The 12,449-nt window shown below is 40.2% G+C and overlaps 1 protein-coding gene across 4 annotated transcripts in view; it reads left to right on the forward strand.

Moving 5' to 3' along the window:
- Positions 1-12,449, forward strand: part of MYO16 (myosin XVI) — a 579,449-nt gene that overhangs the window by 96,561 nt on the left and 470,439 nt on the right. For 2 of the 4 annotated variants that reach the window (XM_043535412.1, XM_043535404.1), the window contains exon 1: positions 7,960-8,350. The exons of 1 other annotated variant lie outside the window; for it this stretch is intronic. In XM_043535412.1, coding sequence (XP_043391347.1) covers positions 8,323-8,350 — 28 coding nt within the window. In that variant the 5' untranslated portion in view covers positions 7,960-8,322. Of the gene's footprint in view, positions 1-7,783; positions 8,351-12,449 lie in introns of those variants that run through there. One more of the 4 variants, XM_037896722.2, reaches the window with a different exon arrangement.

Genomic DNA, 12,449 nt, shown 5'->3' on the forward strand with positions numbered 1-12,449 from the left:
CACAAGGAAAGTTGTATACATGCACTGATAACTAATTTATTCAGGTAGAAGCAACATTTGGGGGTTTGCCAAAGGCATGGCTAGAATCCTGGATCCATCCTGCAGAGCTGGGAGGATGTGGTTTGTACCGTGGTGGCACTCACCTCCTTTCAGCCCTCACATCATGGGATCTCCTGCTTCCATTTGGTGTCTTCGGGTACTGTTGGCCTGGCTTTCCCTTACTTCCTTCTGTGCTCTTGTCTATTTGAGGACCTACCACACAGTGTCCCTGTGTCTCACTTCCCATCCCGTTTAATCTAATAATTGTCATTGGAGATGTAGGAGGAATGTGACAGGGTTGTCTTCCCTATTAAGGGTGGTGACATCTAGGGGTCAGTTCACACATCCCAGTCATGTTGCATGGCTCTTTCAGATTTTGGGAAGATTTCATGTATGCAGATACCTAAGAAATAAGAGATATTGGTAGAAGGGAAGTGGTCCTGGAATAAGTAATGTATGTGAGAACATCAGTTAGTGTTTTCTTAAGGGTTCAGGACCAGGAACTCTGCAGAATGGGTGGGGCAGGGCTCCCTGCTCACCCAGCGAACTGGAAATGAGCTAGGAGAAGGGGACAAGCACATGTGACTCCTGCCTCATAACAAGATAGACAGCAGCAGGAGAAGGCTGCCTGGTGAACTTCTGAGCCTGAGGAGTAATATGGGGTGTAGAAAGGGCCAGGTGAAGGAAAAGTTGGCTAACATTCTGCAGCTGGCCTAAGTTACAACCCAGCTCCAGAGGGGGGAATTGGGGCACCTAGCTGAAGAGAGAGTGACTGTTTAAAGTGCAACCCCATCTTCAGAATGGGGATTGAGAGGACCTCCTGAACAGGGGCAAGAGAGCAGACTGGGACTCTTATATGGACCTAGAGTGGCTTTGAACTGGGGTGACTAACAAAGTGAGTTAAACTTTGTAGAAAGACTTAATAACTCAGACCCCAAGAAGGGGGTACATGTTTCAAACCAATCTAGTCTGGGTACTTGATTAAAAAAACCTGAGGGGTGCTGGGCATAATGCACCTGCAGAGCCATGAGGGGCCATAACAGGGTATGCCGGAAGTCAGCACCTATCTTCCCCAAAAGGCAGGCAGCAGCAGCAGAAGTGTTTCTCCTATCATTGCTAGGCCAAGGACCAAAAGGAGACAATACCCCATAAGGTGCTATACACTTGAATATTCTAGCTTATTACACCAAGCCTTAGCAGATCCTGTCTGCTTCTCTACCTAAGATTAGCAGCACTGGGAGCAGAAGCAAAAGCATTTCCCCACTTCTGTTTTCCTTTGGGGCCTCAGCCTTGGGAGAAAGGAGTGGAAGGAAGATCACCACCTCACTGAATAAAGCAGTCTTATTGATAAGACAGGAAGGGAGAGGAGTGGGTGAAGGGAGGCAGAGGAGAAGAAGAGAATTCCTCTTGGAAGTCTAGGTTTAGTAGAATCCAAACCTTCTGCTGGGCCACAGTAGCTAGCTTGTTTCCAATGCTTTTCAAGGGGTCCTGTTGAGTCAGTTTCATGTAACTCACGTAAACCAAATTGTCTAGGATTTGGTCAGACCTAGTTGAGAAATATTGCATAAAATATCATATGTGGTTTGTTTCTTCATCAGGTAGGCCGTGCAATTAGAGACTGTATGTGGAGTAATTCCTGGCAAGCATCTATAGGTGGTGTGGCTCATCCACAGAACAGTTCTTCACTGGGGAGCTTAGTCCTGTTAAAGATTATCTGTGGTGTGGTCATCAATGGATAGATAGTGTGGCAAAGGACTGATTGCCTCGTGTCATTTGTCAAAACACATAAGCAATTTTCATTTTGTTGCCAGGTGAAGCAATGCAGCCTTATACAAATAAGTAATGCAATGCAATTGTAACATGTGAAGGAAAATATCAAGCTTTGTTGTGCTGATTGGAAATGGTGCAAACAGTGAACTTTTGTCATGTTTCTAAAACAGCAGCTATGGTGTTTTCTCATTATTCAAACTGCTTTCAAATAGGTCTGCATATATCCATAAATTTTTACAATCATACGCAGTGTATAAAATACTCTAATGTTAAGAGTACTGTAAGGTCAATTGTTTGTGACACCAGAAAACACTAAAAGAATAACAAAATATTTATACAGTACACTATATCAATATTTTAGCACAACAAAAGGTAACAAAACATCATTTTGGACAATGCTTTTGTTTACTACAGTATTGTATGAAATATTTCAAAAGTATTTTTTTATAAGACAAGGAAGCTGTGACCCTGCAACTCCTCAAATGAAAGAGAGGAGATAAGAATTGTGCAACATCTGATTTTTCTGTAAAAGAGTTTATATCATAAGTCAAATGTCTGTGCTAGTTATGCCCAGTCATGACACATTTAAAAGATAAAGATAAAAGATTTTTAAAAAATCTCCAGTGCCATTATCAAACCTTGTAAATCTGCACATGACATGGAATTTGCTCTCAACTAAGCAATCTTTTTTTCAGGAAGGTTAAACACAGTGAATAGCTTCTTAACATGAATCTAGTTTTCTACATTTGAGGTAGTTTTTCATCGTTACAAGACATTATCTTTGAAAACTCATTGCGATTGGGGGAGGTCCCGGATGACTGGAAAAAGGCAAATATAGTGCCCATCTTTAAAAAAGGGAAGAAGGAAAATCCGGAGAACTACAGATTGGTTAGCCTCACCTCAGTCCCTGGAAAAATCATGGAGCAGGTCCTCAAGGAATCCGTTTTGAAGCACTTGGAAGAGAGGAAAGTGATCAGGAACAGTCAGCATGGATTCACCAAGGGAAAATCATGCCTGACCAACCTGATTGCCTTCTATGATGAGATAACTGGCTCTGTGGACATGGGGAAAACAGTGGAGGTGATATACCTTGATTTCAGCAAAGCTTTTGACACAGTCTCCCACAGTATTCTTGCCAGCAAGTTAAAAAAGTATGGATTGGATGAATGGACTATAAAGTGGATAGAAAGCTGGCTAGATTGTCGGGCTGAACGGGTAGTGATCAACAACTCGATGTCTAGTTGGCAGCCGGTATCAAACGGAGTGCTCCAGGGATCTGTCCTGGGGCTGATTTTGTTCAACATCTTCATTAATTATCTGGATGATGGGATGGTTTGCACCCTCAGCAAGTTTGCAGATGACATTGATCTTGGGGGAGAGGTAAATATGATGGAGGGTAGGGTCCAGAGTTACCTAGACAAATTGGAGTATTGGGCCAAAAGAAATCTGATGAGGTTCAACAAGGACAAGTGCAGAGTCCTGAACTTAGGAAGGAAGAATCCCATGCACTGCTACAGGCTGAGGACCGATGGGCTAAGCGGCAGTTCTGCAGAAAAGGACCTGGGGATTACAGTGGACGATAAGCTGGATATGAGTCAACAGTGTGCCCTTTGTTGCCAAGAAGGCTAATAGCATATTGGGCTGCATTAGTAGGAGCATTGCCAGCCGATCGAGGGAAGTGATTATTCCCCTCTATTTGGCACTGGTGAGGCCACATCTGGAGTATTGTGTTCAGTTTTGGGTCCCCCACTACAGAAAGGATGTAGACAAATTGGAGAGAGTCCAGCGGAGGGAAACAAAAATGATTAGGGGGCTGGGGCACATGACTTATGAGGAGAGGCTGAGGGAACTGGGCTTACTTAGTCTTCAGAAAAGAAGAGTGATGGGGGATTTGATAGCAGCCTTCAAATACCTGAGGGGTGGTTCCAAAGAGGATGGAGCTAGGCTGTTCTCAGTGGTGGCAGATGACAGAACAAGGAGCAATAGTCTCAAGCTACTCTGGGGGAAGTCTAGGTTGGATATTAGGAAACACTATTTCACTAGGAGGGTGGTGAAGCACTAGAATGGGTTACCTAGGGAGGTGGTGGAATCTCCATCCTTAGAGGTTTTTAAGGCCCGTCTTGACAAAGCCCTGGCTTGGATGATTTAGCTGGGGTTGGTCCTGCATTGAGCAGGGGGTTGGACTAGATGACCTCCTGAGGTCTCTTCCATCCCTAATCTTCTATGATTTTCATGAAACTGTTCAAAACAGCACACTTGAACCTCCAAGACACTTGAAATCAGGTTTGATTTCAGTTCAGTATATGGTCCCAGTCCAGTAAAGCACTTAAGCACGTGCTCAGCTTTATGCATGTGTCTAGTCCTGTTGAAATCAACATGTTCTTTAGGACTTTGCTGGATCAAGGCCTGGGTTTAGACACACTGTGTCAATATCCTTGAATATTCAGAAACTGCAGTGTGCTGATGCATTTAGGTTTGATCCATGTTTGCTGTGGTTATTCACATGGTAGAGCTCTAACTGTTGTTCATGTTTTTCTCCCTGTATCCAGAATTCCCTCTTTCACTGCCTAACTTCAGTCTAGAAAAGAAAAACACCCAATATGAGAAAAGAAAAACATCCAAGATGACCAATACACCACTTTCTTTGTTGACTAAATGAATAGTTTTGCAAACTCATTAGAATTATCACCTGAAATTTGCCAAGTTTCAACTGCCTGCAAAAATCCCATTGGTTCTTTCTTCACTACATCTCAAAAATCCTAATTCTTCCTCTTTGTTTTAACATTTTAAATCCTTGTTTATGCCTGGGTCATTTTCCACCATGAGTACTGTAACTTCCTCTCTCCAGTTGGTCCACCTTGCCCCTCTCCAATAGGGCTAACGGGAAAAAAAGAATTCTGTTTTGAGAAAATTTTTGTGGCTTTGAAACTTGTTTTCATTCTTCATCAGAACAAGACTTTTTGGAATATTTCAAAGAGAGAGAAGCCCCATAACAGGCTATAGCCCGGTAGTGAGGGCACTTGCCTGGGATGTAAAAGACCCAAAGGCATATCTTTGCTCTGTCTAATTCAGAACAAGGACTTGAAACTGGGTCTGCCACATCCCAGACAAATCCAGAAATTCCATCCTGGACCTGAGAAACCTTTGCGATGAAAGTTCTATCAGAAATGACATGCTTCTGTGAAAATGTTTGGTTTCGAAGAATCAGCTTTTTCTGACTGCAGATATTTTGTTGAAAAATTCCCAAGCAGCTTTACTCTCCTAGCTATCCAAAGTGCTACAGCTAAAGTCATGTTTCATACTCTCCAGCTAGACCATGTCACTTCCCTTTTAAAAATGTCTGCCCTGGGTTCCTTTGACCTTCTATCTCAATTTTAGCATCCACTTCTCGTCCTCAAGGCTCTTCACATCTCTACAAAGTTCTACATCTCTGTTCTCATTTATTCCCAGTTTCCACCTCATTGCCTTCACTATGCCATTGTAGCATGGGGAACGGGTCACATGCTGGAGCATTCTCTGCTCCTTGAAGTCTTTAAACCACGATTTGAGGACTTCAGTAGCTCAGACATAGGTGAGAGGTTTTTCGCAGGAGTGGGTGGGTAAAATTCTGTGGCCTGCGTTGTGCAGGAGGTCAGACTAGATGATCATAATGGTCCATTCTGACCTTAGTATCTATGAATCTATGACTCTCACCTAACCACTCCTTTGGGATCCTTCTTTCTTGGTCCTGCCAGGAGTGCAGGGGACTGGACTAGATGACCTCTCAAGGTCCCTTCCAGTCCTATGATTCTATGATTCTTTCACTCTCATTTTTGTGCTGTCTTCCAGACTGCCCTCACATTTATGCCAAAACTCCTCCTCACCAGCAATGTGGAAGGCAATCAACCTCTCAATTTAAATTCTTCCTTATAACCCTATAACCCTTATAATTCATAAAGCTAGTGATAACCATTCAGTAAGCACCTAATACACTAAAAGCAAAACATATGTATGATCTAAAATGGTAATATCATTAGTGGAGGCTAGTGCATGTTGTGTCTCTCTGTAAAAGGCAAGATTCTGCTTCCAGTTACTTTGATGTAAATTTGGAGTCATTCAGTTGTTTGCAGTGTGACTGAGTTCAGAATCTGCCGTGTACATTGTATTCTGTTTTAGGCAGAGACTGTACCTCCTTTTTTTATTACAGCACCAAGTACACTGTCTATCCTTAGCAGAAAATAGCAAGTTGCCCTTCCTATTTTTCTGGCTTGGCAAATATAATATTTATGTAAACATGTTGGATTCACAAATGTACAAGATCCAACTAATATTTTTGCCACATTTGGGCCAAGCCATAATCTGATGTGTTTTCACAGCTGTAATTCTTCTATGTCTCAAGACAAAGGCCTTTTTTTGGCACTGCTCCCATCCATCTTGCTGAAGGGTTTACACAGAATCTTACTGCTTTTAGTCAGTGTCGATTGGCAGAGGCATGATGCTATTAGAAAAGACAATCTTTCTACTTGACAATAATACCATGGTTGAACCTATCAGGAATGTCACCACCAAAATCATTGCTGAAAGGGATCTCTTGTCAGATTTGTTGCCATTTGCTCATGGACTATGACTAACACTGACTCTTAGATAAGATAGATATTTATTTTATAAACAGATATGGACCAAAAATGTCCAGGTACTGATTGAGAGTGAGAGAGATACTGAAGAATGAATTAATTTGATTCTTTTGGTCTACAGTTGAGTTTTAGGAGGAAAGATTGCATGGTAATGCAATTCCTTTGTTGTTTTTGATTGGACTTATTGGTATTTCCTTTTGTTATCCCTGTTATTATTTTTATTTTATTTTAAAGAAACATATTTTGGAATAAAAGAAATAACGGTAATTCATGGAAAGCAATTGTTATGCTGATCACACCTCAAAGCTGAGGTGCAATAGTTAGCCATTAGTCAGGAACTGAGTTTTCACCTAAGGGGCTTGCTAATTGATCACTGGATGTCTGAAGATATATCAGTCCACCTTGTTAGAACTTTACAGGACAGCTAATAAAATCTGAATTAGTAATCATTACTGATTAAGTGGACCTGCTCCGTACTCTACTTATCTGTTAAAAATGGCATATGTGCATAAGACCAAGTAACAATATTTCAAATAAACAGTAATTCTGTTTGTGGCTAGCCAATCAGATTGACTTTGCAAGATGCTTGCTCAGTGAAATAATAATAATGGTGAGTTGCACAGAGGAAGCAAAACCATTTTCCTCATCTTCAAGTACCGTGATATTTTCCAAGCATAATTTTCTTAAAATTGCTATTCAACTAGTTGACATTTTAGTATAGGTTCTGCTGCTATAGTATTCGCCAAGTGGCAGTAGCCAGATGTCCATGTTTTGCTTGTGAGAACAGTGATGGAGTCCGAGTGTTCATTTAAAATACAATGCAGGTCTACCTTTTGTATGCCCTTAAACAACCCGGAACATGCAGAGTAATACATCAGTATGCGTCAACATGTTATTCAGAGGTCAGATAACTAAATATATCGACATTAATTTGCACTTAACGCAGTTTATTGTATATTTATAGCTGATTATATTTTCTTAGACATTTTTCTTATAATTAGAATTGTAATGGTTAAAATATGATTAGAAAAAGATACATTTGTTATGAGTTCAATTGGTAAACCTTACAGTTCCTTTCTTCTGACTTCCAGTTCAGTCAGAAATAGTCCAACTATAAATACTGATGCAATTCACTACAGTCTTCAAAGAAGTGGCAAAATAAGTGCAGGTTACAGAATACAAACACAAACATTTTTAATTTAAAACAAGCCCACAGACAAACTGGAGAGTCTGGAGGTGGCTGTGAGCTACGTCCTCATTTTCACCTTAGAACAAACTGACAAAACGATCTGTGTTGCTAAAAGGTTATTTTTGGTAACCTGTATCAATTTCCTATTCACACAGCAACTGGTGGCAACTAAAAACAATCCCATTTGAACACCAGCTAAGAATCTGGTCACATTTGACTCACAGACAACATGAATAAATAAGGTTTAAGATCCCTTGTGCTGCTACTTCACTCGAGCTCACTCATCAAGCTTAGTTTCATCAAGCTGCCATTTGAAAGCTATTGAAAAGCCATTAACTGACAGGACTGTGAGAGCCGCAGTGCAGCAGCACACCTCAGTGCTGGAAGAATGTGGCTGCAAGTGCACGCCAATTAAATCTTACTATTCCTGGGGATGTGGGATTAGGAGCAGTGTCAATCAAGTGTGTTACAATAGCACGTGCAATAGTCATGGTTCAAGACACACAGAGGTTTATCTTAACTCCAGCAGCTGGGTGAGAATGACTTAGAAGCCTCCGCAAGATCTTGGAACAGAAGCTACATTAAATAACGTATTCTGAGGTAAACTGGATACCTGAGGAAAGGCTCTAAATAATGAATTCCTTAGGCATGACAGTTGTAGCAGAAGAGAATGCTGAAACCTGTAGGAAGACTACAGTCTGAGATGAAAGAATGTCTCATTACCATTTTATCAAGTGCTGTAAGTAACAAAATGGTTATTTTGATTTTATAATTGTCTCTGTTTTGTTTTGTGAGGTGTCTGTATTTACTGCCTATGCAAAAAGTATCAGGGCAGATACTGCATGATGCCAGTTTGATAGTCATGGAAGGGAGTTGTTACGTTGCATGTGAATATATGCAGGCAGTATATAATGTTTCTTCTTTCTCTTGTGTAGTGAGAACTTCACTATGTGACTCAGCTCTGATTCTAGAGCCCATATTATTAGCTTTCCAAACTTCTATTTATATATTTAAACAGTCATTGTTTAAAACACCCAAAGACAGGAAACATCTCAGACATAGGTCTGTGTCATGGGTACGTTCAAGGACAGCCCAGGACCTGTCTCTGGTACCCAACAGGATTAATAAAAATGAAAATAAAGCCATAATTAAAACACATCATTGACTATACATCAATCCTCTATGTCCCCCCACTAGTATTTCAATCTGCAAAATGCAGCCATTCTGTGGGACAGACTCAAAAAATAAACTTTTACCCTTGAATCATGCATGCTGCAGGTCTAAAAGATTCTGTTTAGGATCTAAGTGTATTGGTTCAGTGCAGAGCAATTTCTTATCATCTCTTTTTGGTATCTTTAACAAGGGTGTGCTTTTTTCATAGTTGCAGGTTTGATAGTATTTTCTGAGCTAATTAATTTCTTAAAAAAAAAATCCAATGGGTGAATGGAAATAATAGGTGTCACAGCAGACTAAGAAATTATCATTTTACATTTTGTTCCAAACAACCATAGTTGCTTTGCTGGCTCTGGATATTTTCCACTGAAGGACTTTAAAAACTTCAGACTTCTTCTAGTATTAATGTCACTGTCTTGTAATGACAAATGGGACATTGCTGAAAGAGGTTTTCTCCCTGGATTATAGTCTTTGTTGACACAAGTGCACTGAAGGCCATTCCTGGAACTATTTTTAAAATAGTGTATTATTGTTAAGAAATGAAGAATGTTATTCTTCAGTGTTCTTGGCGTGGAATTAAGGTACCTTGAAACTATCTTTTGTAACTCAAGGAGAAATTAAATATTCAGGTCTCCTCTCATGTGGATTCAGTGGCATTTATGTATAAGGCCCCCTGTTACTAATGAGACTTACAAACTTAAATTCCCTGCCCATACACATGAGCACAGATCACTTACTCTTTCTGTATAACTCTAATAAAGATTTCTAATAATCAGTTTGTGGGTTTTGACATGGGGGGCATAATAATGAGACTTTTGCAGCAAAACAAAACATTTGTAAGATGTCAGAACTATGTTGTTGATTTGCCTTTATTCACTGTGATATTTCTTTACTAATAGTATAGCTGTGGCTTTAATCTGTAATGAAATTATAACCTATAATGAAATTTATGGACTATATCGCTATAGAAGAGTTCTGAAAGTAGACTTCTAGATTCTGTGACCAATAGAATTCAAAGAAAACAATAGGGGTTTATAGAGGTAAGTAGGCAAATGATGGATTCTTGGAAGCTTAGGTGTACTGACAAGGGAGACAGCAATGAAGGACTAGAAAATATGGGGTGGGTGGCGGGGAATGTATAACAGTACTGTTTATTTTCTATTATTTTGAATGCCTTGCTGCATTAATAAACTCTCTCTTAGTAAATCCGTATTTTACCGCATAAAATGTTTTTAATTTTCCTCCTCAATGTTTGACTTTTGAAAGTGATGGGTGCTGCCTGGAACAGTGATAATGCCTTTTACTACATTAGCTTCTCCACATAGCTTTAGAAATGCACCTTCATCTCTGTCTGCAACTGGGGAGGAGGAGACAAATATAATGACTCTTCACTCTGCAACCTAATATCCCAAATTGTATTGCTGGGTTTTTTTTTCTTTTGGTTTGGGTATTTTTGGCTAGGAGACAATTGGGATCAGAGCATAGGTATGGGTTTGGGGTAGAAGAGAGGAGAGGACAGGGTGGCAGTACTGACAATGCAATCATTCTCAGGTCCTGGGAAAGCATCCTAACCAATCAGTGGTTAGAGTCTGACTTTGTCCTCTGTGACTTATGTGTTTTATCCATCGTGCTGCTGATTTCTGTGTGTGAGAGAGAACTAGACAGAACATGTTTGTACAGAGCTCATTCTGAGTTTCTGTAGGGATCGGGAAAAGGGGAAATGTTTTACAAAATGAAAATTATGGATACAGATAAGCCAACACATTAGCAACTGCTCGTGCTGTTTGTTTGGCTTTGGCATTTTTTTTTGTAATTTATATTTCTGAACTAAATGTCAAGAGCCACTGCAGACTGAGAGGTGGAAGGAAGAGAGTAGGAGGGCAAATGCTGTTCTGTTCTTACTGGACAGACACAGTAGCGTTAGTGTATTTTATTGGCTATTCCTACATTAATTAAATGCACTGTTGTTATTGGGAGACTGTGAAAATGAGATGTAATCCATGATTTCATCCAAACACACACTACATGGCCATTCACTCCACCACCTTGTCTCTGCATTCTGCCCAGATTGTGCCCAGGGCTGCCAATGCTGATGCCTGCCACTGCAGTTACTGGTGCCTAATTGCTGTCTGCCATCATGCTGTTTTCAGCTAAACTATCGTGAGCCCCCACTTCCATAGGGTAGGGAGCACATAACCAGTACTTTAAATAAAATTAACACAAGCACCAACAAAAGCAAAATGAAAAAAAAAAACACAAAAAACTGCACTCTAAGTCCCAAACCCCTTATGCCTTTCTGCCTGCTTGAACAGCTCATGCTGCCACTACTATTGGCCTTCTGATTTTGTAACCAAATACCTTTGCTGCTTAGAGCTGTCGTTGTTCCTGCTGACAGTTGCTATATCATTTTCTGCTTGGCTATTTGCTATTGTGAGCCACATTCCATCCCTGGCAGAGAGAACAGTGTTAGAGGGGAAATACTACATGTCATCTGCTTTCTGCTGGGTGCCATTCTTCTCTCATGCTGAATAGTATGACCTACAACTGTAAAATTAATGTAATTTTGCAAATTATGCAGCACCTTGCTTCTACACTCTCTCAGATATCGTAGCTCTAACACAAATCTCATAATATACATTGAACTTTGTTTCCTAAATACCAATTAAGTCAGTGGAGCTAAGTTGATTTACACCAGCTAAGGGTCTGGCTCAAATCAATATATGCAAAAATTATGACCAGCAGATATGAATATCAGAACCTAGTCACACCCTTGCTGCAACATCTCTGTTGTTAATAGTTTATCTCACTTAAGTATGCGTGTGCAAGCGAGAGAGACTTTCATTCAGGCCAAATCATGTCAGGAACTAGGAAGAGAATACCCAATTCATTTTTACTGGTGACAAGTCAGGATTTTAACCCAGCTTTCCAAAGGTGCAAAGTTAGTGCAGTAACTGCCTGTGACATCTAGCCCCCAATTCCCACATACTATCTAAAAAGGTGGAAAGAAGCTTCAGCTGGAGAAAAGTAATCACAGTAATTGACATGTTACAAGAGATTTTGCCTTTAAATTGTAAAAAAAATAATATTTCATAATTTGGTGTTTCCCTTCTCAGATAAAATAAGTATTAGCTTTGTCTCCACTGCTAGGAACCTTAGTTGTATATTTTTATGTGTTAAAAAGTTAAGAGTGACAAGTTATGTCTATACTACATCATTTACAGTGATGCAGTTGGAGTGTTTCTAGTGAAGCTGCTCTAAGCCAATGGGAGAGAGCTCTCCTGTTGGCTTAATAACTCCTGCCTCCATGAGAAGCAGTAGCTATGTCAGCAGGAAAAGCCATGTGGGAAAGCTGTGGAAGGTAAGATGGTCTCTGAAATAGTCAGTCCCCAATCCAAAAAATTCTTTGTGGATTAAGATCAGGACTTCAAATTCGGTTCTATAGTGAATGGGGGGGCAGTGCAGTTTGTGAAGCACAGGTGTGAGATGTTCCTGTCAGCTGTTTTTGCTTAGGAAGTGTGCTGCTACATGCTGCAACAACTTCAGCCTTTTTTGTGCTGGTTCCATTCAGTAGAGCGAGTTGTAATCTCTTAATTTGAGTAAGTACAAAGTGTGACTCTTGATAGATTGATTTGAAAAGGAAGAGTGTGGTTTCCTGGTTAGTCTAA

The sequence above is a fragment of the Chelonia mydas genome, chromosome 1 (genome assembly GCF_015237465.2).
Source record: "Chelonia mydas isolate rCheMyd1 chromosome 1, rCheMyd1.pri.v2, whole genome shotgun sequence".
NCBI classification, from domain to species: Eukaryota; Metazoa; Chordata; order Testudines; family Cheloniidae; genus Chelonia; species Chelonia mydas.